Raw genomic sequence first — 23,356 nt, 5'->3', positions numbered from 1 at the left:
TCCCCTGATCATTCACCAATCGAGTACATGTGGGATGAGATCAATTGGCGACTTCGACGTCAACCACGTGTTCCACAGACACTCCAGGAAATTCAAAACATGCTCCAGCAGATATGGACAGATATCCCACAGGACTATGTGCGATGCCTGGTCCATTCCATGAGATGAAGATGTGTTGCTTGCATCACACACAGAGGTGGACACACACACTATTGATTTGTAAATTGACATTTTGGCATGTTCATGGTTTTTTTTATGAAATCACACATTTTCTGAAGTCAGTATGGCAAATTAAACCATTTGAACACGTACAGGAGTCTTTTACCTGTTGCAAACCAAAATTGTTTAAGATTTGGTAAAAAACTTAACTTTGCATTAAATCTTATTCAAAGTCACAGAAACTTTTGTTGTTCAGTGTATATAAACAACCAACAAACAAAAATCCAATGACGCTGGTTGGAAATGTTGGTACTTTTCAATACATTTATTTGCATTTGATAGCATTGTTACATATAATATTTGCAAAATCCTCCATTCTTATTCCATGACAAAATATAATATATAAACAGTGCCTGAACTTATATATGTGGCTTTGTTTGCTCTTCATGATTGTATAGTAAAATTTACAAACCAACTGTGTTTCTTGTTTGAAAATGCTATCATCTCCGAAAGGCATATTTATTTCTTTACATAATACATGACAACGTGACGTCTGTTCTGTGATTCTGTGTCCTATTCTCTGGTGAACTGGTGGTTTACCAATTTCACTAGCGGCAGAGAGACATACTTACTTATCAATAGAAAGCATGTGCATACAACACGTCAACATGCTGATTTGGCTATGTCCGAAGGTGGTATTCTCGGCAGTGATGCAGGGTCGTGCATCGATGGTATGGCCCCATGGACAAATAAACTTTGAACATATTGTGTATAACCACCCAAACCCTGCTTCACCCGGCACTGACAAGGACCAGCCAGCCACTGTAACACTATAGCCAGACAGCAGTAGCGCTATATCGCGGTGATTGACCTACTTGTACCAGTCAATGCATTCAGTAAACTGCATTGTTCATCAGGTCTTTTGGTTGCGTTTGACCCGATCGCTTTTCTTGGTTAATACAAACTGTGAACACATGATCCATAACCACCTAAATACTAATTGCTTCAATGGGCACTCAGGATAGATGATATGTATAAGAGTGTACAGTAGTGCATATATCCTTCCCGAGACCGGAAGTGACTTATGAGTCAACTGGGATAAATGTCTTAAAAGTAATCACCTTGAGCCATTAAAAACTCATTTTCATTGGTTTAGTTCTCTGTATAACCAAAGTGAGATAATGTGAAATGCACTTCCATGAATGTAAACAAGCATCAGCACTTATATTTGATATCTCTTGGAGCCCACATCGTTGCTTGCAACTATATTTTCCACTTGGATTTTCATCGTTTCCATACCGTGAAGCTTGCTCATTTTGCTTCAAAAGAGTATGGTTTTGCGATTTCTTGAAGGGTCAAAGGAACTTCTTCGGACCAGGCAATGTATCGGATGCCATGTTGTCTCACAATAAACTGGTACTTGTTATCTTTTGCGTTGTGACAAGATAGGGACCCAGTCAAATTGGCACCAATTACGTCATAATCTAAGGGGGATAACTCAGGCCTGTTAAGCTCGGAAAGGCAGGCCTCATAACGGCATGACATTTTCACATTGACTGTGAGCTTCCTACTTTCACTGTGAGAAAAATGAGTGTATATTTTCAAACACTGATACTAACTAATTCTAAAATTGTGTTTTATTTAAAATAAGAAAGAAAGTGATTTTTTCGTGTACACTTCCCCTTTAAAGAGTAATGCAGGATAAGCTAAAAAAATTGGTTATTTGGAAAGTTCACCCGACAACGACCTACCATGAAGGTGTCCTCAGATCTTAATGCAGAGAGGTATTGTATTGGTATAAAAGATTACATTTGAATGAGATCGGTCCATGACAAAGATAAAATATAGTAGACAGCACCATGCCCCTGCATCAGCAATGACTACTGACATCACCTGAATCAATGATGATTTCAACACATACATATGCTATATCTTGATATTTTCAACACAACATCACCTGAATCACTGATGTTTTCAACATAAACTCCTGCTGCTTCTTGAGATTCTCGTCCATAGTTTTCCCCAGCAAAATGCCCATCTTGTCTAATTGCTGCCTGTGAAGTCTTGACTCAAATCAATTTATATCTTCAATCTGGAAAGAAAACATTTGCAATAATCAAAATCTTTTTTGGTTAATTTGCAAATAAAAAGCATTACAATCATAGAAGTTCTGACGCTGCTACTATGAGGGACAACTGTAAGCTGTTTTGCTAATTAAGGAATTGCTTGCAGCATATCACCGTACAGAAATGGGGGGTGTAGGAGTGTCCCAGGATGTTCTAAACCCATTTCAGACCTCGACCATGTTCAAATCCTCAAATGGTTTGTTTGTACCTACGTCATCAAAGATTTAGCACTGGTTGTGACATATCCCTGCAACGACATTGGTATGTTCTGGAGCATGCCAGGGTATTCTGAGCACATTTCTGACCTCAACCATGTTTAAATCCTAACATGGTTTGCTTTTACCAAAGCCGTCAAAAGACAGAACAACCAAAACAGCCAAAATTTAACATTTTGACCTGTTATCATTGTGAGCCCTTGTCTTCATTGAATTGTCTTCAGATAACACCCGTTTTTGTGCAGGTGAATCGATCAAAATCATGTGCACAGCACTATTGTGGCAAAAGTGGTTTTTCACTGGTCACATGGCCATAATACAGCACTTGTTTTCAGCCACTTCTTAGCAGTCATTAGCAAAAAAAGAAAAACACAAGAAAACAAAAGTCTTTACGGCCATTTGTCATGCTACGCCTTTCAAATGTGCATCGTGAACGTGCCATCGGCATGTTGCAGACGGAAACGTCTGTAGCTGAAGTTGCAAGGACGATGGGTTGTAGTCGACGGACTGTTTATGATTTACAGACATGTCTACGGCAAACGGGTACCACTGCTGATCGCTCTAGGCCAGGTCGACCACGTGTGACGTCACATGCAGAGGATCGTCAGATTGTCTTACGTCACCTCCGTAACCGATTTTTGACGGCTACATCAACCAGAAATGAACTGTTTAGGGGTAGACTGGGTGCGCAAACAGTCTGAGAACTGCTCACCTTCAAGCACAACAGCCATACTGCGGGCCGATTCTGACTCAATAACACAGACGTCAACGTCAATTGTGGGCACAGGGACACTTACGATGGACTCAAGAGGAATTGGAATCAAGTCGTCTTCAGTGATGAATCCCGATTTAATCTTCGATTTGCTGATGGTAGGGCGAGGGTGTGGAGGCGCCATCATGAACATTACGCCCAGAGTTGTGTACAGGAAGTTGACAGATTTCGAGGCGGAAGTGTCATGGTGTGGGGTGCTTTCTGTGGCAATGCACGTTCCAGGCTTCTTGTCATCCGTGGCAACCGCAACGCTGCTGCTTACCGCGACAAGGTACTGGCACCAGAACTTCTGCCTTTTATGGCAGCACATGGACCCGGTTTGATCTTCCAACACGACAATGCCAGACCCCACACTGCAATTTTGACAAGGAATTTCCTTCAGAATGCGGAAGTCAACGTCATGGACTGGCCATCAAGGTCTCCCGACCTCAATCCCATCCAACACATCTGGGATGCTCTTGGCAGAAGTCTCCAGAACCAACCACAGAATTTGCAAGATCTTGGCACCATTTTGCAGGAACAATGGCATCGTCTTCCCAATCATGTGTTCACAAGCATCATAAGGTCCACGCGTTGTGTGGCAGTTGTCAAAGCACATGGTGGCCATACACGCTACTGAACCTGTGTGCCATCTGATTCTCTTGCTTGGGACTTATGATTTAAACTGTTGATGTTATTACCAAATACCGTAGGTGCTTGGAACAAATTATGTTTACCACCGTTATTAAAATCCTCTGATACATTTGTCCGTTGTATATCATATATGGGATTACTTTTTAAAAAAAAGTTTTTAATTTGACTCAGTATACATGGCGGAAGCAGACAGCCTGAGGTTCCCAGAAATCCCTGCTAAGGGAGCAGTTATTATGCTTAAGTGGAAATCGCGGGGAATGGCTTATTGTGTTAAACTGTTACTCTATGACACAAATGGACAATATAATTACAATAATAATCTAGACGATCCCACTCTGCACACACACACAAAATTTGGTCGAAATCGGACCAGTAGTTTCCAAGATACAAGTGTTCAGAGGTCTGCTGTATTGCAGTTCGTGGCAGGGGTCAAATAGTCTGGGAGAAAAATGAGCGTAGCTCCCATGTCCATTGAGCTACAGTCAAATGGATTAGCGTTCTGAGGGAGATAATCTTAACTAGAACTTCATTCTCAGAATTTTGAAATCAAATATTACCACTAAGTGGTGTTACTTTTAGCATGCTACAAAGAACAAAAAACGAGGTACATATGTGAAACTAACTTCAGGCAAACTTTCAATAGTTTCTTCAAAGAACCTTACAAGATACAAATAATTTGGTCGAAATCAGACCAGTAGTTTCCGAGATACAAGTGTTCAGAGGTCTGATGTATTGCAGTTTGTGGCAGGATATCAAATAGTCCGGGAGAAAAAAAGAGTGTAGCTCCCTTGTCCATTGAGCTACAGTCAAACAGATTAGTGTTCTGACTTCGCCAGGACTCCGGGTTATTGTTGAATTGTTTAGACAAAGTGCTGAACCTGTTTCCATGAACCTGAACCATGTTCGAATCCCCAAATGGTTTGGTTGTACCGACACCATCAAAAGTAAGGAAAGGCTTGCGAAACATTGCCCCTACGACACTGACGTGTCCCAGAACGTCCCAGGATGTTCTACACCCATTTGACACGCCATCCATGTTCGAAGCCGCATATGGTTTGCTTGTACCAATGCCGTCTAAAGTAAGAAACGGCAAGTCAGGGAGCCTGACCACCAAATCTCGATAATCGCCTCAAGACAAGCATGGGTTGTTAAAGACCAATTCTAACCCTCATCTTCAAGGGTAGTCGACAGTCAAAGGAAGATAATCCTAACTACCTAGATTTACAAGTGCTTCATTCAGCATTTGCACTCAAATCTGTTTTTTAATATTTCAACAAAGCATTGTTACTTTTAGCATCAACCAAGAACAAAAAATGAGGTTCATATGACTAAGTAACTTAATGTAAAGTCTCAGTTGTTTCTGTGAAGAACCTAACAAGATATGATCTTTAAAGTAAAATGTCTGTGAAAAAAATGATCAAAATCAAAATCCAATATGACCTCAACTAAAAAAGATATCCAAAGACAGCTATCAAAGGTTTGATGTGTTGTGTATGGAGACAAGTCCCAGAAAGTTTGGAAGCATTTCATTAAGTGTATTCAGAGTTCCATGCTATTGAAGATATGTACCCCAAAAACACTGTGAAAACCTTGAATTCAATATGGCTGCCAAACCACGTGACCAATGGCCAAAGTCAAAGAACAAAAAATGACAGGCACCTAAAGCAGCAGACACATGCCAATTTTGAAAGTAATCGGACAAGCGGTTTGGGAGATATAGGCCAACATAAATGTTTAAAAAATCTTGTTTTTTGGTTATCTGCACTTGGCCTTTGGGCCTACGGCCTTGGGATTTTTGTGGTATCTGCTTCAGGACATTGGGAATCTTGGTGCCAATTTTGAAGAGATTCTGAGCTGTAGTTCTTGAGTTATGATTGGAACAAAAAACGCCGGAATAATAATAATAATAATAATAATAAAGAATAATATAATAATAATAATAATAATAATAATAAATCGAACGATTACAATAGGTCTCTTACATTTCAGGCATAGAGCCCTAATAATAAATATAGCTGCGGGCAGCGATGCGGGCTCTATTTTCTAGAAGCACTGAGTCATTCAGTTTCAGCCTACTTGAATCCACTTTATAATACAGTGCATAACAGTATTGTATAATGTAATTAATAATTTGATATTTCACGGACTTCTTCTTTGATAAGCATTTAGAAGTTGGAGTACTAAGTAAGGATAAGAATTTTTTGGATGAACAACTTCTTTATTACAATTAAGAGTGACGTTTCGGTGTAAATTCTGTGTTTGCTTAACTCTATTGAGAGTGTGTATTGTGAATTCGCGCCAATGCAGATATGAGCTTCCACGTGGACCACTAACGAACAAAAAATACGATGTTGATATAGATCCATCTGAAAACATTAATGCTCTCCATACATCATGTCGTACAAGGTGTCTGGTTCTGTTATGTGTTTTACACACATCTGGGTGTATCGTCCATACGTGCATGTGCGCGAAACTGCGTGCTTCCCGCTGGCAGAGAGTACAACATATAGCGCGAAGAAAATCCATACAGAAACAGACTATAGAAATCGCTACCGTCGAAACATGAAGTGAACCTGTCTGTTGTAGTAAAAAAATTATGACAAGTACGTTTAAAAGATAGTACATTAATCGGAGAGTTCAGCGATATCAAACTTTCAATCACAAACCTACCGTAAATCACACAGTCTGAACAGCATTTATGAAGGAGGTAACACTTCGGGCGAGATGTAGGTCATGTTTTGTCTGAAGCACCCCACACGCGGCTCTCGGACGACCCCGCTATAGCTGTCTCGCCATGCCATTACCGTGCACGTGGATCACGTTCCAATATGCACCCGACCGACCGACCCAGCCGCGTGGGACTGAGGCACGCTGACACGCTGTGAGGCCAATAAACATGTATGCGCAGTTCTTTGCTTGACAATGTGTATTGTGAATTCGCGCCAATTGATACAGATATGGGCTTAGACATAACAAAACATGCGATGTTGATATTTACACCAAGTTTCTATACAGAACCGTTGAACGTACGAGCGCAAACGTAAATGTATTTCTATAGTCCGTTTCTGCTTGCGTTGTCCATCAGCTGTTTTAACACTGTATCTCATTGACCCTGATAACTGATTTCTGTGGTCCATAGCCTAAAACTATACACAAAGCTCACGTACTACAGACTCTAGTTTGTTATATAAATAAACCTATACCGACAATAATGTAGCGTATAGCGCCAAGAGAACGGAATCGTATGCACGAGTATTGCTGTCGATTGAAGTGCAGTGAACAGGACTTATTTGTCATTTTACTGCTGCTTCTTTCAGTGTCTTTTACTTTAAAAAATGTTTGAAGAGTTCGTAAAAGACCTTTGTCACCCCCACTAAATGACATTTTCAAAACATGTGAAATAAGAGTTTGATGTATGTAGTATTTGTGATTTGTGACTGCATTTCAATATCGAATTGCACATGAAAATACCAAAGAGTGCCTAGTCTGGCAGTTGTTGAATGATTTGGTTGGGAGCAATATGTTGAAAGATGTTGTTATACATAAATTATGCCTAATTTCTCTCCCCGTCGTCTTATTTCCTATGTCGCTACACTTGGGCATGGTAACAGACATCCCCATTCTACATACACACACGAAACTTGGCCGAAATCGGACAGGTAGTTTCGGAGTTACGCGTGTTTGGAGTTTTGCTATTTGGCAAGTTTAGAGTTCTTCTATATGGCAAGTTTGAAGTTTATGGACTGGCCAAAGAGTGCCATATCTAAAAAGCTGTAGCTCCGTTGTCCATTGAGCTACAGACAAACGGTTTGGTGTTCTGGAATCGTCAGGAAAAGGGCTATCAGGTCAACATATCACATACGTATAATTTTTGCGAAGTTGTTAGTATGGTACTTGGAGCCAAAGTATGGAGAGTTTGGAAGCTTTTGAGCTGGTAGTTTGAGCTGAGGAGATTTTGGGAGTCAAGTACTGAGAAATTAGGTAAAAAACAGTGCAAAAACACTTAATCCAATCTGGAGGCCAAACGAAGCAATTTCGCTACATTAGATGAGTAGAGAATTTGTTGGCCATCTGATTCCGCACCTGTTCAAGAATTTTGGAAGTCTTTGGAGCTTTCCTGACGGAGATATGAGCTGTTGAAATTGCTATTTTTAAAGTTGTTTTGAGTTGTCTGCCCTTAGTCTTCGAGTCTAGAGTCTTGAGATTTTTGTGGATATAACTTCAGTAGCTAAGCTATCATTGTGGAAATTTTCAAGAGATTCTGAGCAGTAGTTTTTGAGTTAGGATTGGAACAAAAATCGGCGGAATAATAATAATAATAAAGAATAATGATAATAAATCGAACAATAACAAGAGGGCTCTTGCCTTGTAGGCAGGGAGCCCTAATAAATATAGCTGCGAGCAGCGATGGCGGGCTCCCTATCAGAATTTTGTAGCAGCGGATCCTGTTCTCCATTCATAGAAGTACTTTTGCAAAGATGCACTTTGGTTATACAGAGTACTAAAAACCATTGAAACTGAGTTCTTAATGATCATAATCTATTACCATTAAGACATGTTCTACTGTTCTTATATAAGAGCATTCCGATATGCGGAAGGATATGTGCTATACTGTGTATGAGTATAAGATGATCTGGATTATCAATAGGATATTTCACCAGCCCGTTTTGACCAAGAAAAAAAGTGTCCATTTTGGTTCAGGACCTGTTTAGGATGGATGATACCAGCATGCAGGGGTGTTGGTGACATGCTATTGTAGTTGGCAGGAAATGGATGTTGGCATTTGACACGTGCTAAGGGATGAGATAGCTTGGGACATTATCTAATAGTAACAACACATGTCAGTGACCTCTTGTCATCTTGTTGAAGCAACTTAACCAATCAGCAAAGAAAACCCAAAGTCTTCCAAGCGTTTGTGATCAAAGTTTAAAAGTCGATTAGCTGTAAACACAATGGAGATAAATGCACTTAAGTAGGTTGAGAAAGGGACTGATTTCTAAACCATAATGAAATTGGTAAATAATACTCCTTAAAGATGGCATTATATCTGGGATCTTTCAGAAAAAAATGGAATTGTCAATAATGAAAGTTCGCATTATTAAAAGGTAATTTGATAGTGCGGAAATCCGTTCCAAGAAACCATGTGTGGTTACTTTGATACCAATGATTCAAAGTCATGGTCATTCTTAATTGGCGCCCTATGAAGCTTCAAAAGTGTGGACTTTATAAAACAGGGCATTTTTCCTGTTGACTTACAAGTCACTACCGGTGTCAGGAAGGATTAGTGCAGTACTGTGTATCATTATGATATAGCCTTTATTAACTATGTGACATGTAACTTGTCCGTTTTGACTGAGAAAAACAGTCCATTTTGGCACAGGTCCAGTTTTGCATTATGAAGGGTGGTAACTCTATTCGTGCCATTGGTAACTGGAGCCTTCATTACCCGCCACTACAACAGTTTCAGCATCTGTAGCCGAGTATTATACTGCTCTCCTATCTATTTAACCTGTTATCAGTGCCGGCTGAAAGAATAAGTGTAGTAAGAATAAATCTACCGGGAGTTTGATTAGCGCGTCTCGCTACCGTGGCTCACGCTGTGCGGTCAATAAACATGGATTCCGCAATTCTGTGTTTGCTTAACTCTATTGACAGTGTGTATTGTGAATTCGCGCCAATGCAGATATGAGCTTCCACGTGGACCACTAACGAACAAAAAATACGATGTTGATATAGATCCATCTGAAAACATTAATGCTCTCCATACATCATGTCGTACAAGGTGTCTGGTTCTGTTATGCGTTTTACACACATCTGGATATATCGTCCATACGTGCTTGTGCGCGAAACTGCGTGCTTCCCGCTGGCAGAGAGTACAACATATAGCGCGAAGAAAATCCATACAGAAACAGACTAAAGAAATCGCTACCGTCGAAACATGAAGTGAACCGGCCTGTTATTACTTGAGGTTGTGGTAAGAAAATTGTGACAAGTACGTTTAAAAGATAGTACATTAATCGGAGAGTTTAGCGATATCAAACTTTCAATCACAAACCTACCGTAAATCACACAGTCTGAACAGTATTTATGAAGGAGGCAACACTTCGGGCGGGATATAGGTCATGGTTTGACTGAAGCACCCCACACGCGGCTCTCGGACGACCCCGCGATAGCTGTCTCGCCATACCATTACCATGCACGTGGATCATGTTCCAATATGCACCCGACCGACCAACCCAGCCGCATGGGACTGAGGTACGCTGACACGCTGTGAGGCCAATAAACATGTATGCGCAGTTCTTTGCTTAACTCTGTTGACAATGTGTATTGTGAATTCGTGCCAATTTAGGCAGATAGGAGCTTTGACAGAACAAAACATACGATGTCGATATTTACACCAAGCTACACTGGTTTCTATGCAGAACCGTTGAACATGCGAGCGCAAACGTAAATGTATTTCTATAGCCTGCATCTGCTTGCGTTGTCCATCAGCTGTTTTAACACTGTATCTCATTGACCCTGATAACTGATTTCTGTGGTCCATAGCCTAAAACTATACACAAAGCTCACGTATTACAGACTGTAGTTTGTTATATAAACAAACCGATACCTCTGGTCTATCGACAATAATGTAGCGTATAGCGCAAAGAGGACACAGTATAGCTGGCGATTGAAGTGCAGTGAACGGGACCTATTTGTAATTTTACTGCTGCTTCTTTCAGTGTCTTTACTTTAAAAAATTCTTTGAAGCGTTCGTTCGTAAAGCACCTTTGTCACCCCCACAAAATGACATTTTCAAAACACGTGAGATAGAGTTTTGATGAATGTTGCATTTGTGATTTGTGACTGCATTTCGATATCGAATTTCACATGTAAATACTACCGATTGCTTAGTCTGCCAGTTATAGAATGATCTGGTTAGGAGCAACATGTTGAAAGATGTTGTTATACATAAATTATGCATCATTTCTCTCTCCGTCGTCTTATTTACTATGTCGCTACAATTAGGCGTGGTAACAGACATCCCCATTCTACACACACACACGAAATTTGGCCGACATCGGACAAGTAGTTTCGGAGTTACGGGTATTTAGAGTTGTGCTATTTGGCAAGTTTATGGACCTGGGCCAAAGAGTGCCATATCTAAACAGCTGTAGCACCGTTGTCCATTGAGCTACAGACAAACGGTTTGGTGTTCTGGAATCGCCAGGACATGAGAAATCAGGAAAATACACGACTTTTCACATAATAACGCTTTCTTTGAAGTTGTTAGTATGGTACTTGGAGACAAAGTATGGAGAGTTTGGAAGCTTTTGAGCTGGTAGTTTGAGCTGAGGAGATTTTGGGCGTCAAGTACTGAGAAATTAGGTAAAAAACAGTGCCAAAACACATAATCCAATCTGGAGGCCAAACGAAGCAATTTCGCTACATTAGATGTGTAGAGATTTTGTTGGGCATCTGATTCCGGATCTGTTCAAGAATTTTGGAAGTCTTTGGAGCTTTGGTGGCGGAGATATTAGCTGTTGAAATTGCGATTTTTAAAGTTGTTTTGAGTTATCTGCCCTTAGTCTTTCAGTCTAGAGTCTTGAGATTTTTGTGGATATAACTTCAGTAGCTAAGCTATCTTGGAGTTAGGATTGGAACAAAAATCGGCGGAATAATAATAATAATAAATAATAATAATAAATAATAATAATAAATCGAACAATTACAATAGGGCTCTTGCCTTGTAGGCAGGGAGCCCTAATAATAATAATAAATCGAACGATTACAATAGGTCTCTTGCCTTTCAGGCATAGAGCCCTAATAAATATAGCTGCAGGCAGCGATGTCGGGCTCTATGGTTTTGAGAATTACTGAGTCATTCGGTTTCAGCCTACTTAAATCCACTTTATAATACAGTGCATAAAATTATTGTACAATGTATTAGCAATTTGATATTTCACTGACTTCTTCTTTGATAGGCATTTAGAAGTTGGAGTACAAAGTGAGGATAAGAATTTATGGATGAACAACTTCTTTATTACAATTAAGAGTGACGTTTCAGTGTAGGTTCTATCACCGTTATCAAACAAATGATATACAGAGTACTTACTTACTTACTTTGGAGATTTAACGTGCGCTTTCCGACTGATGCGTATTTCGCACACGGGCCCGGCCAGGCCATTTAATGTGTTTCCGAAAGGGGCGAAGGTGGCCTGTGCAACCCTAAGAGGGGGCTTTAGGGGTTGCTTATATATAATTTGGGAATTTTGAGATTTGGAATGGATGACGATGGGGTTGGGGAGGAGAACTAAGGGAGCTGGGTATGGTGGATGTTTGTTTGTTTATGTGATTTTGATTTGGTAGGTTATTATGTTTTTAGATGCGTTTTATTAGTTCCGTTTTGATTAAGAATACGCCTAAGGCCTTGAAGTTTTCTAGTTTATTTTGTGGGTTTAGTATTGCTTCTAGAGTGAGAGCCTTGTTTAGATTGAGGGTGGTTTGTAATGCGGTTCGATGTGTGAGGTAGTGTGTGCAGTGGATGAGTGCGTGTTCTGGGGTTTCTAGTTGTTTGCAATGTGGGCAGTTACCTGTAGTGTGTTTTTTTATTTTTTTTAGGTGGTTATTTAGGTTGGTGTGTCCTGTTTGGAGTTTAGTGATTACTCTGTCTATTTTTTTGACGGATGAAGAATTTTTGGTTTGGTTAGTGGTTTGCTGAGCATTTTTTTGATTTGGCTATTTGAGTTTAGATAAAGGTTATGCCATTTTTTGGTGATTTTTTGCTTGTTTACACTTTTAATTTCTGATTTTGAGATGGGTAAGTTTAAGCTTATTTCTGGGATTTTGAGGGATAGTTTAGCTGCTTTATTGGCGTTTTCATTACCGTATATTCCTACTTGGGCGGGGATCCACAAGAAGGTTGTTTGTTTGCCTGCCTTAGTTAGGTCGTTGGAGATTTTAAGTATTTGATTTATTAATTTAGGTCGTTTTTTGGTATTTTTGTTTTGGAGGGCTTGCAGTCCACTTAGGGAGTCGGTAAGTATTAGGATTTTTTTGTGGTTTTTTGATTCTTGATTATGGAGGGCTGAGGCCATGCCCATTACTTCTGCCGTGAATATTGATTGGTTATTTGGGAGTCGGAAGGATTGTGTGGTTTTAGTTGGTTGTGTGGTATGGACTCCGAAACCTGTGTGTTTGGAGGTCGGATCTGAGGATCCGTCCGTGTAAATGTGACACCAATTTGGCCAATTTTCGTGTATGTATGCTAGTGTGGTAGTTTTAGCTATGTTTGGGTCGGTTTGTTTATTTATTTGGCTAGCTAGTGTTGTGTCTATTTTGGGTATTTTAAGTTTAGGGGTAAAGATATTTGATTGTTTGCAGTTTCGTTTAAGATTTTTAATTTGGTGTTCATTTAGGTAGTTTGTTATTCTTTGGGATATTGGGGTAAGTAAGGGGTGTTTACGAGCTAGAGCTTGGTTTTTAGGGCTGATGTTTTGGTTTAGTAAGTTTTGGATGAGAGGGTTTGATTGGGACGCGGCCCAGAAATTTAAGCTTAGCTGTTCCCTGCGTAGACTTAGTGGCATTTCTCCTGTTAAGGCCTGAAGTGAGGTGTAGGAGGTGCCATGTTGGGTGCGTGTAATTAGTTTGAGAGCCTGAAATTGTATTGAGTCAAGTTTTTTAGATAGGGAGTTGTTAAGGGTGTTGTATATGGCGCAGCCGTAGTCTAGTTTTGATCTAATTAGTGATATGTTAGAGAGAGAGGAGAGTATCTTTGGAGGCTCCCCAGTTAGAGCCAGTTAGGCATCTTAGGGTGTTTAGGTCTTTACTGCATTTAGTTGTTAGGTTTTGGATGTGAGCATCCCAGGTGAGATGTTCATCGAAAATAAGTCCTAAGAATTTGGTTTGTTTTTGAAATTTGATTGTTTGATTGTTTAGCTGGAGGATTGGGGATGCGGGTTTCATGTTTTTATGTTTGAATACTATTCCTGTTGTTTTTTCTGAGTTAAGGGAGAAGCCCCATTTGTCAGCCCATTGTTGTATTTTATTTGTTGAGATTTTTGGAGTAAATTTTGGGCCATTTTCATGCTTTTAGTGCGGATCCAGATGGCTCCATCATCCGCGAATTTTGATGTGTTTACTTTAGGGGATAGGCCCTTGAATAGATCGTTTATCGTTATATTGAAGAGGGTGGGGCTGAGGATACTGCCCTGTGGAGTGCCATTTTCTAGGGGACATTGGTCCGATAGAGTTTGGTCTATACCCACGGTTATTTTACGATTGTTTAGGAAGTCCTGGATGTAGTTTATTATCTGACCTTTGAGTCCTATTTTTTTAAGTTTTTGTATTAGCCCGTCGTGCCATACCATGTCGAAAGCTTTAGAGAAGTCTAAGAAGATGCCTGTGGTATATTGTTTATTTAGTTGTCCTGTCTTAATATCTTGTTCTAGTCGGGCGAGGTTATCTAGGGTTGAGCGGCCAGGAGTGAAACCGCTTTGATCTGGGTTTATGATGTTATTTTGGGTTAAGTAATGTTGTAATCTATTTTTAGCCATTGATTCCATTACTTTGCATAAGTTTGAAGTTAGGGATATTGGTCTATATGAGTTAGCTTGATTAGCTGGTTTATTAGGTTTATGGATTGGTATGACTAGGGCCTGTTTCCAAGGAGTAGGATCCAGATGGCTCCATCATCCGCGAATTTTGATGTGTTTACTTTAGGGGATAGGCCCTTGAATAGATCGTTTATCGTTATATTGAAGAGGGTGGGGCTGAGGATACTGCCCTGTGGAGTGCCATTTTCTAGGGGACATTGGTCCGATAGAGTTTGGTCTATACCCACGGTTATTTTACGATTGTTTAGGAAGTCCTGGATGTAGTTTATTATCTGACCTTTGAGTCCTATTTTTTTAAGTTTTTGTATTAGACCGTCGTGCCATACCATGTCGAAAGCTTTAGAGAAGTCTAAGAAGATGCCTGTGGTATATTGTTTATTTAGTTGTCCTGTCTTAATATCTTGTTCTAGTCGGGCGAGGTTATCTAGGGTTGAGCGGCCAGGAGTGAAACCGCTTTGATCTGGGTTTATGATGTTATTTTGGGTTAAGTAATGTTGTAATCTATTTTTAGCCATTGATTCCATTACTTTGCATAAGTTTGAAGTTAGGGATATTGGTCTATATGAGTTAGCTTGATTAGCTGGTTTATTAGGTTTATGGATTGGTATGACTAGGGCCTGTTTCCAAGGAGTAGGAACCTGTCCGTTTAGGTAGATGAGATTGTATAGTTTGAGTAGTGCCTGGAGTAGTTTTAGGGGGAGTTTATTAATTATTTGGTAAGAGGTTAGGTCTAATCCTGGAGCTGTGCCCTTTTTCCTGTTTTGGATTACGTAGAGGAGCTCCTCCATTGTGTAGGGTTGATTTATTTCTAGATTGTTATTGTTTGATTCTTTTGAGGGTTTGTTTTCTGTTTTAAGTTTATCTTGGAATTTTTGGCTGAAGTTGCCGTTACTGCTAACGGCCGAAAAGTGTTTGGCGAGATTATTTGCTTTTTGGGCGGGGTTGGTTGAGTTGTTAATGTTAGTTTTTTTTTTATGTCGTTTTAAGCCTCTAATGGCGTGGATTTTGCGCCAGACCGTTCTGGCATCTGTACAGTTATTTATACCTTCGCAGAATTTTTTCCAGTCTCTACTTTTGGCTATTTGGACTAGTTTTTGAACCTGGTGGTTTAGTTCGTGGGCTATGTTTAAATATTTGTAGTCACGTTTTGCTTTATTGAAGGCTGATTTACGTTTTCGTCTAGTCTGTTCTATTTCCTCATTCCACCATGGTACGGTCGGTTTGCCTGTTTTAGATGTTTTGAAGGGGATGGAGGTTTTGGCTGCGTTTATTATATAGTCTTTACAATAGGTTTCTGGATCCTTATTTTCTATTTCGTTTAAGTTAGCTTCGTTGCAGATATCTTGGAATTGGTCCCAGATAGCTTTATTGTAATGGAATTTTGGTTCTTGGTTTTCTGTTTGGATTGGTACGTTTGTATTTCCTATGGTTATGTTTATGGGGAAGTGGTCACTACTTAGCGGGACGTCATGCACTTCCCATTGAGTGCTTTGGGCTAGATCTGCGGTGGATATGGTTAGGTCGATAGCCGACATTTTTTGGTTTATCTTATCGTACCTCGTGGGTTGGTTGCTATTAAGGAGTACTAGGTCGTTTGTTTCTATCCATTCGGAGATTAATTTGCCATGATTATCCATTTTATCATCTATGCTCCATGTAGGATGGTGAGCGTTAATGTCTCCTAGGAATATAGTAGATTTATCACTTATTTGGAGTAGTTTGTTTAGATCCTCAGGTTGCACTTTTTGTTCCGCCCAGTGGTAAATATTTATGATGTTTATGTTTCGGTTATTTAATGTGATTTTAATGCCGTTGGCTTCTAGGTTTGGCGTGTCTATTTTTATTTCTTCGTAATTTATATCTTCCCTGATAAATATGATTAGTCCTCCTGCGGTTCTTCTTGTTTTCGGTTTAGCTCTGTCAGTTCTAACTGAGTTGTAGTTAGGTAGTGTGAATTTGGATTTTTTTGAGAATTTGGTTTCCTGTATACAAGCAATGTGAGGGCCTTTATTTAGTTTAAATTTAGTTTTTAGTTCATGGCCTTTGGAGGTGAGTCCGTTGGCGTTCCACTGAAAAATATTTAGTCCTTCCATTATTGGTTTCGGGTGATTGGTGATTTACTTTTTATTGTTTATTTTATTCGGTGAGTTCTTTTAGATGGAGGTTAAAGAGGAAGAAGGGAAGATCGGTTAATTTTAGATTGAAAGCTACTTTGTGGAAGGATTTCATACTAGCTTTTGGTGAGATTTGACTATGCATGTATGCTAGGAGTAAGGTGAGGTTATTTTGGTTTGGGGTGTTGGCTGGTTGGGGAGTTTGGTTTGTTTTAGTTGGAATAGTGTCTATTGTTTCGTCAGTAGTGGAGAAATCTTCGTCATCGGTTGGATTAGGTTTAGCTGGTTGAGTTTCCATGGGGGATGCATGTGATGTGGAGGGTTGTGAAGGTGTTTGCGGGATGAGTGTAGCTGATGTTGTCTAAGTGTTTGTGTTTTGTTGTTGTGCTTGCTTGTGGGAGAGTGTTGTTGCCATATGGGCTGTAGGGTGCTTGGATGAGGGTCGTGTTGTGGTGGTCATTTTGAGGTTTGTTTTGCATGCGGGGGTTGATGTTTTGGCTATGTGAGATGTGGGAGGGTTCGTGGTTGGTTGAGTGGCTGCTTGTGTGTGTGAGGTGGGTGCGGTTTCTCGGTAGGGGTCCCAGACAGAGCTGTCGGTTATGGGTGTGGTGTTTGTTTGTGGGATGGTGTTTGGGTGTGGTGTAGGGAGGAGTGGTTTATATGCCGGTGTAGCAAATTTTCGTGTTTGGATTTTAGCCGTGTCTATGTTTATGTGTTTGTTGGCCTGCTGGGTGAGTGTGTGTCTGTGTGGGCATTGGTTTGAAAGTGAAGTGTGTTGGGTGGATTTGCAGTGGATGCACCAGCATGTGCCTGGGCAGTCTGTTTGTGCGCATTTTTTACATTTAGTTTTAGGGTATGTGCATTGGGAAGCAGTATGGTTGTATTTGAGGCACTTTGAACATTGCTTAACCTGCTTTATATAGGGTTTGACTTCTAAGTTGGTGTGGGCTCCGAAGGATATGTGTTTGGGAGCTTCAGGGAATTTAGCGGTTTTTTTAAAGTTGATTATGACAATGGAGGTTGGGACCGTTTTTCCGTTTCTAGTTGAGGTTATTCTGCACGTGCTGATGATTAGGGGTTGAGGGTTTTGGTCTTGGTTTATGTTAGCTTCTAGAGAGTATAATTGTAAGTCCTCAGTTGTTTCCCTTGGGTTAACCCTAATTACGCCTCGAGTATATTGTTGCCAATTAGGTGTTTGTTTGATTACCGTGACGTGGCATATTTGAGTTATTTTATTTGCTGCGTTGTAAGATTCTGGGTTAGGAAAGATTATCTGGTATCCTTTGTTGGCTTTTTTAATATTGTTGTAATTTATTTTTTGTCTTTTAAACCAAAGTCCTATTTTATCTGCCGAAAGTTCTAGTGAGAGAGTGGTGCCTGAGCCAGCTGAGAAGAAGGATATACAGAGTTACTTACTTACTTATATTGGAGATTTAACGTGCGCTTTCCGACTGCAAGCGTATGTCACACACGGGCCCGGCCAGGCCATTTAATGTGTTTCCAAAAAGGGGAAAAGTGAGTTTGTGCAACCCAGGAGGGGGCTTTAGGGGTTACTTATATAGTAATTTTGAAATTTTGAGATTTGGAAAGAATGCCAAGAGTGGGTGGGGGACGAACTAAGGGAGCTGTGTGTGTTGGGTGGTTATCAAATAAGGTAGTTTTGGTTTTAATATTTTATTTGGGGTTTAAATGCGACTAATTAGTCCTGTTTTTATTAGGTATATGCCTAAGGCTTTGAATTTTGTGGATTTAGGATTGATTCTAGTGTAAGTCCGGTTTTAAGATTTAGTGTGGTCTGTAGTGTTGTTCAGTGTGTTTGGTAGTGTGTGCAGTGAATGAGTACGTGTTCTGGTGTTTCTTGTTGTTTGCAATGTGGGCAGTTTCCTGTTGTGTGTAGTTTAGCTATTTTACGGTGATTATTTAGTTTGGTGTGGCCTGTTTGTAGTTTGGTAATTATTCTGTCGATTTTTTTGGATGGGTGTAGTATTTTGGGTTTATTTAGGGTTTTTTTGAGTACTTTCCTGATTTGGCTATTTGAGTTTTGGTATATATTTTGTCATTTTTTGTTAATTTTTTGTTAAGTGACACTTTTGATTTCTGATTTTGAGCTGGGTAAGTTTAAGCTTATTTCTGGGAGTTTAAGGGATAATTTTGCTGCTTTATCTGCCTTTTCATTTCCAAAGATTCCTACGTGGGCGGGGATCCAAATGAACTCTATTTGTTTACCTACCTCAGTTAAGTTGTTTGAGCTATTGAGTATTTGATTTATTAGTTTGGGGCGTTTTGTAGTGTTTTTATTTTTGAGGGCTTGTAGTCCACTGAGAGAGTCGGTTAGGATGAGGATTTTTTGGTGTTTTTTAGATTGCTGATTGTGTAGTGCTGAGGCCATGCCCATTAGTTCAGCCGTGAATATGGATTGGTTGTTTGGGAGTCGATAAGATTGTGTGTCTTTGGTTGGTTGTGCGATGTGGACTCCGAAACCTGTGTGTTTTGAGATCGGATCTGAGGATCCGTCTGTGTATATGTGACACCAATTTGGCCAATTTTCATGTATGTATGCTAGTGTGGTGGTTTTAGCGATGTTAGGATGGTCTGTTTATTTAGTGTATCGGCTAGTGTTGTGTCTATTTTTGGTATTTTAAGTTTTGGAGTGAAGATATTGGATGATTTATTGTTTTGTTTAAGATTATTTATTTTGTGTTCGTTTAGGTAATTGGTTATTCTTTGGGAAATTGGAGTAAGAAGTGGATGTTTCCGGGCTAGGGCTTGGTTTCTAGGGCTAATATTTTGTTTTATTAAGTTTTCGATTAGTGGGTTTGATTGGGACGCGGCCCAGAAGTTCAGGGTAAGTTGTTCCCTACGTAGTTTAAGTGGCATTTCTCCTGTTAAGGCCTGGAGTGAGGTGGAAGAGGTGCCATGTTGAGTTCGTGTGATTAGTTTTAGGGCCTGATACTGGATTGAGTCTAGTTTTTTAATGAGAGAGTTGTTTAAAGTGTCGTAAATGGCACTGCCATAGTCTAGTTTGGACCTAATTAGTGATATATAGAGTGAGAGGAGGGTGTTTTTAGAGGCCCCCCAGTTGGAGCCGGTTAGGCATCTTAACGTGTTTAGGTCTTTGCTGCATCTGGTTACAAGGTTTTTAATGTGAGCATCCCAGGTGAGATGTTCATCGAAGATTAATCCTAAGAATTTGGTTTGTTTTTGGAATTTGATTGGTTTGTTGTTTAGTTGGAGGTTTAGGGTGGCGGGTTGCATATTTTTGTGTTTAAATACTATTCCTGTGGTTTTTTCTGAGTTTAGGGAGAAGCCCCATTTGTCAGCCCATTTTTGTATTTTATTTAGAGATTTTTGTAGTAAGTTTTGGGTCATTTTAATGCTTTTAGTGCGGATCCAGAGGGCTCCATCATCCACGAATTTTGATGTGTTTACTTTGGGGGATAGTCCCTCGAATAAATCGTTAATCATAATATTGAAGAGTGTTGGGATTAGGATGCTGCCCTGGGGAGTGCCATTTTCTAGGGGACATTGGTCCGATAGCGTTTGGTCTATGCCCACGGTGATTTTGCGGTTTGTTAGGAAACTTTGGATGTAGTTAATTATTTGACCTTTAAGTCCTATTTTTTGTAGTTTTTGTATTAGCCCGTTATGCCAAACCATGTCGAATGCTTTGGAGAAGTCTAGAAAGATGCCTGTAGTATATTGTTTGTTAAGTTGGCCTGTTTTAATGTCCTGCTCTAGTCGGGCGAGGTTATCTAAGGTTGAGCGTCCAGGAGTGAAACCGCTTTGGTCTGGATTTATTATGTTGTTTTGTTCTAAGTAGTGTTGTAACCTGTTTTTGGCCATTGATTCCATTACTTTGCATAAGTTAGAAGTTAGGGAGATTGGTCTGTATGAATTAGCCTGGTCAGCTGGTTTATTGGGTTTGGGGATTGGTATGACCAGGGCTTGTTTCCAAGGTGATGGGACCTGTCCGTTTAGATATATGAGGTTATAGAGTTTCAGAAGAGTTTGGAGTAGTTTGGGTGGTAGTTGTTTAATTATCTGGTATGAAGTAAGGTCTAAGCCTGGGGCTGTGCCCTTTTTCCTATTTTGTAGGACGTGGAGTAGTTCTTCCATTGTGAAATGGAGATTAATTTCTAGGTTATTATCTTTTGGCTCTTTGGTAAATTTGCTTTCTGCTTTTAGTTGTTCCTGGAATTTTTGGTTGAAGTTGCTATTGCTACTGACGGCCGAGAAGTGATTTGCTAGGTTATTAGCTTTTTCAGTGGGGTTTGTTGAATTGTTTACGTTGGGAGTTCTTTTATGACGTTTAATGCCCCTAATGGCGTGGATTTTGCGCCAAACTGTTCTGGCGTCTGTATGATGGTTAATTTCTTCGCAAAATTTTTTCCAGTCTCTTGTTTTAGCTGTTTTAACTAAGCTTTGTACTTTGTGATTTAGTTCATGTGCTATCTTTAGGTGTTTGAAGTCACGTTTGGCTTTATTGAATGCGGATTTGCGTTTACGCCTAGTTTGTTCTATCTCCTCGTTCCACCAAGGAACCGAGGGTTTGCCTATGCTGGTTGTTTTGAAAGGAATGGAGTTTTTAGCTGCGTTTATTATATAGTCAGTGAGGTTTTTACAGTAGATTTCGGGGTCGTTACTTTCTAGGTCAGCTAGGTTAGCCTGGTTGCAAATGTCCTGAAATTTGTCCCAGTCGGCTTTGATGTAGTGGAATTTAGGTTCCTGGTTTGGGGCTGGTGATGGGATGTTTACGTCTCCTATAGTTATATTTATGGGGAAGTGGTCACTACCTAGTGGTACCCTGTGTACTTCCCATTGAATACTTTGGGCTAAATCTGGGGTGCATATGGTTAAGTCGATAGCCGACATTTTGTGGTGTATTTTGTCGTATCTAGTAGGTTGGTTGTTATTTAGTAGTATTAGGTCATTTTGTTCTATCCATTCTGAGATGAGTTTTCCGTGTTTATCTATTTTATCTTCTATACCCCAGGTAGGGTGGTGGGCATTAAAGTCTCCTAGGAAGATTGTAGATTTATTGCCTATTTGGAGGAGGGTGTTTAAATCCTCAGGTTTGACCTGTTTTTCTACCCAGTGGTATATATTTATGATATTAATTTTTTGGTTGTTATTTGTTATTTGGATACCGTTTGCTTCTAGGTTCGGTGTGTTTATTTTTAGTTCTTTGTAGCTTAAATCTTCCCTGACGTATATGATTAGGCCGCCTCCGGCTCTACCTGGGTTTGTTTTGGCTCGGTCAGTTCTTATTGAGTTATAGTTTGGTAGGGTGAATTTAGATCTGGTAGAGAATTTAGTTTCCTGTATACAGACTATGTGTGGACCTTTGTCTCGTTTGAATTTAGCTTTTAATTCCTGGCCGTGGGAGGCTAATCCGTTGGCGTTCCACTGAAATATATTTAGTCCTTCCATTTTGGGGGATGAGAGGTTATTAGTTTGTTTTGAGTTTTAGGTTTTGTTTAATTGGTAGCTTCCCTAAGTTGGGAGAGAAATAACTCAAAGGAGAGAGTTGTGAGTTTTAGTTTTTGTGCTACTGAGTGAAAAGCTTTAGTACTAGCATTTGGTGAGTTTTGCTTATGCATGTAGGCTAGGAGTAGTGTGAGGTTATTAAGAGTTTTAGTGCTGGTTAATTGAGGATTTTTGCGCCTGAAGTTTTTGTTGGTTTTAGGGGCTGAGAAAGTGATTTCATTTATTTCCTCGGTGGAAGAAAACTCGTCTTCGTCGGTTAGGTTGGTTTTTATTGTTTGAGTTTTCATTGGGGAGGCCTGTGGAGGTGTTTGTGGTGTGGGGTGTTGAGTTTGTGCTTGCGTGTTGGGTGTAGCTGTGGTTTCCTCAGTGTTTGAGGTTTTTTGTTGTGGTTGCTTGTGGGGAAGTGTTGTTGCCTTGTGGGCTGTAGAGTGTCTGGCTGAGGGTCGTTGTGTGTCTGTGGTTTTGCTGTTTGCTTTGCATGCGGGTGTTGATGTTATGGGGGAGTTGGTAGGTGGCTGTGTGAGGTGATGTGTGGAAGTGGTGGGTGCGGTTTCTATGTGGTTGCCCCAGATTGAATCCGAGAGTTTGTGTGTGGTGTTTGAGTGTGGTGTGGGGAGGAGAGGTTTGGATGTAGGTGGTGCATATTTTCTTGTTTGGATTTTGGCCGAATCTATGTTTATGTGTTTGTTGGCCTGTTGTGTTAGGGCATGTCTGTGCGGACACTGGTTTGAGAGTGATATATACAGAGTGTGGTTGACAAGTATATATACAAGTAGGAGGCAGTGTTTATGCAGTAGAGTAAATATTGTTATACTGGAGTAGAGAAGCCTGTTATGTACACACAAGGGTAGTGATGACAATCGTCGGTGAAGTCAGTGACCGAAACAAAGGATCAAGCCAGTAATATAAACAACGGGATTATGGCTGATTGGGGCCTTGGATGAGTTGATGGTACGCCGGGGGGTATGAAAATTAAAATCAAGTATGGCCGCAAGGCTCTCACTCTAGAAGCAATACTAAACCCACAAAATAAACTAGAAAACTTCAAGGCCTTAGGCGTATTCTTAATCAAAACGGAACTAATAAAACGCATCTAAAAACACAATAACCTACCAAATCAAAATCACATAAACAAACAAACATCCACCATACCCAGCTCCCTTAGTTCTCCTCCCCAACCCCATCGGCATCTATTCCAAATCTCAAAATTCCCAAATTCTATATAAGCAACCCCTAAACCCCCCTCTTGGGTTGC

The 23,356-nt window shown here is 40.1% G+C and overlaps 1 protein-coding gene across 2 annotated transcripts in view; it reads right to left on the bottom strand.

Moving 5' to 3' along the window:
• Positions 1-23,356, bottom strand: part of LOC139480089 (plasminogen receptor (KT)-like) — a 133,202-nt gene that overhangs the window by 57,982 nt on the left and 51,864 nt on the right. For both annotated transcript variants that reach the window (XM_071263101.1, XM_071263100.1), the window contains exon 2: positions 2,117-2,251. In XM_071263101.1, the coding sequence (XP_071119202.1) occupies positions 2,117-2,197 (81 nt within the window). In that variant the 5' untranslated portion in view covers positions 2,198-2,251. The remainder of the gene's footprint in view (positions 1-2,116; positions 2,252-23,356) is intronic.

The sequence above is a fragment of the Haliotis cracherodii genome, unplaced genomic scaffold, assembly GCF_022045235.1.
Source record: "Haliotis cracherodii isolate W230 unplaced genomic scaffold, xgHalCrac1.p SCAF_4, whole genome shotgun sequence".
Taxonomy (NCBI): Eukaryota; Metazoa; Mollusca; class Gastropoda; order Lepetellida; family Haliotidae; genus Haliotis; species Haliotis cracherodii.
Note: the sequence above shows the minus strand (reverse complement) of the source record. Positions and strands in the feature narration are given on the sequence as shown.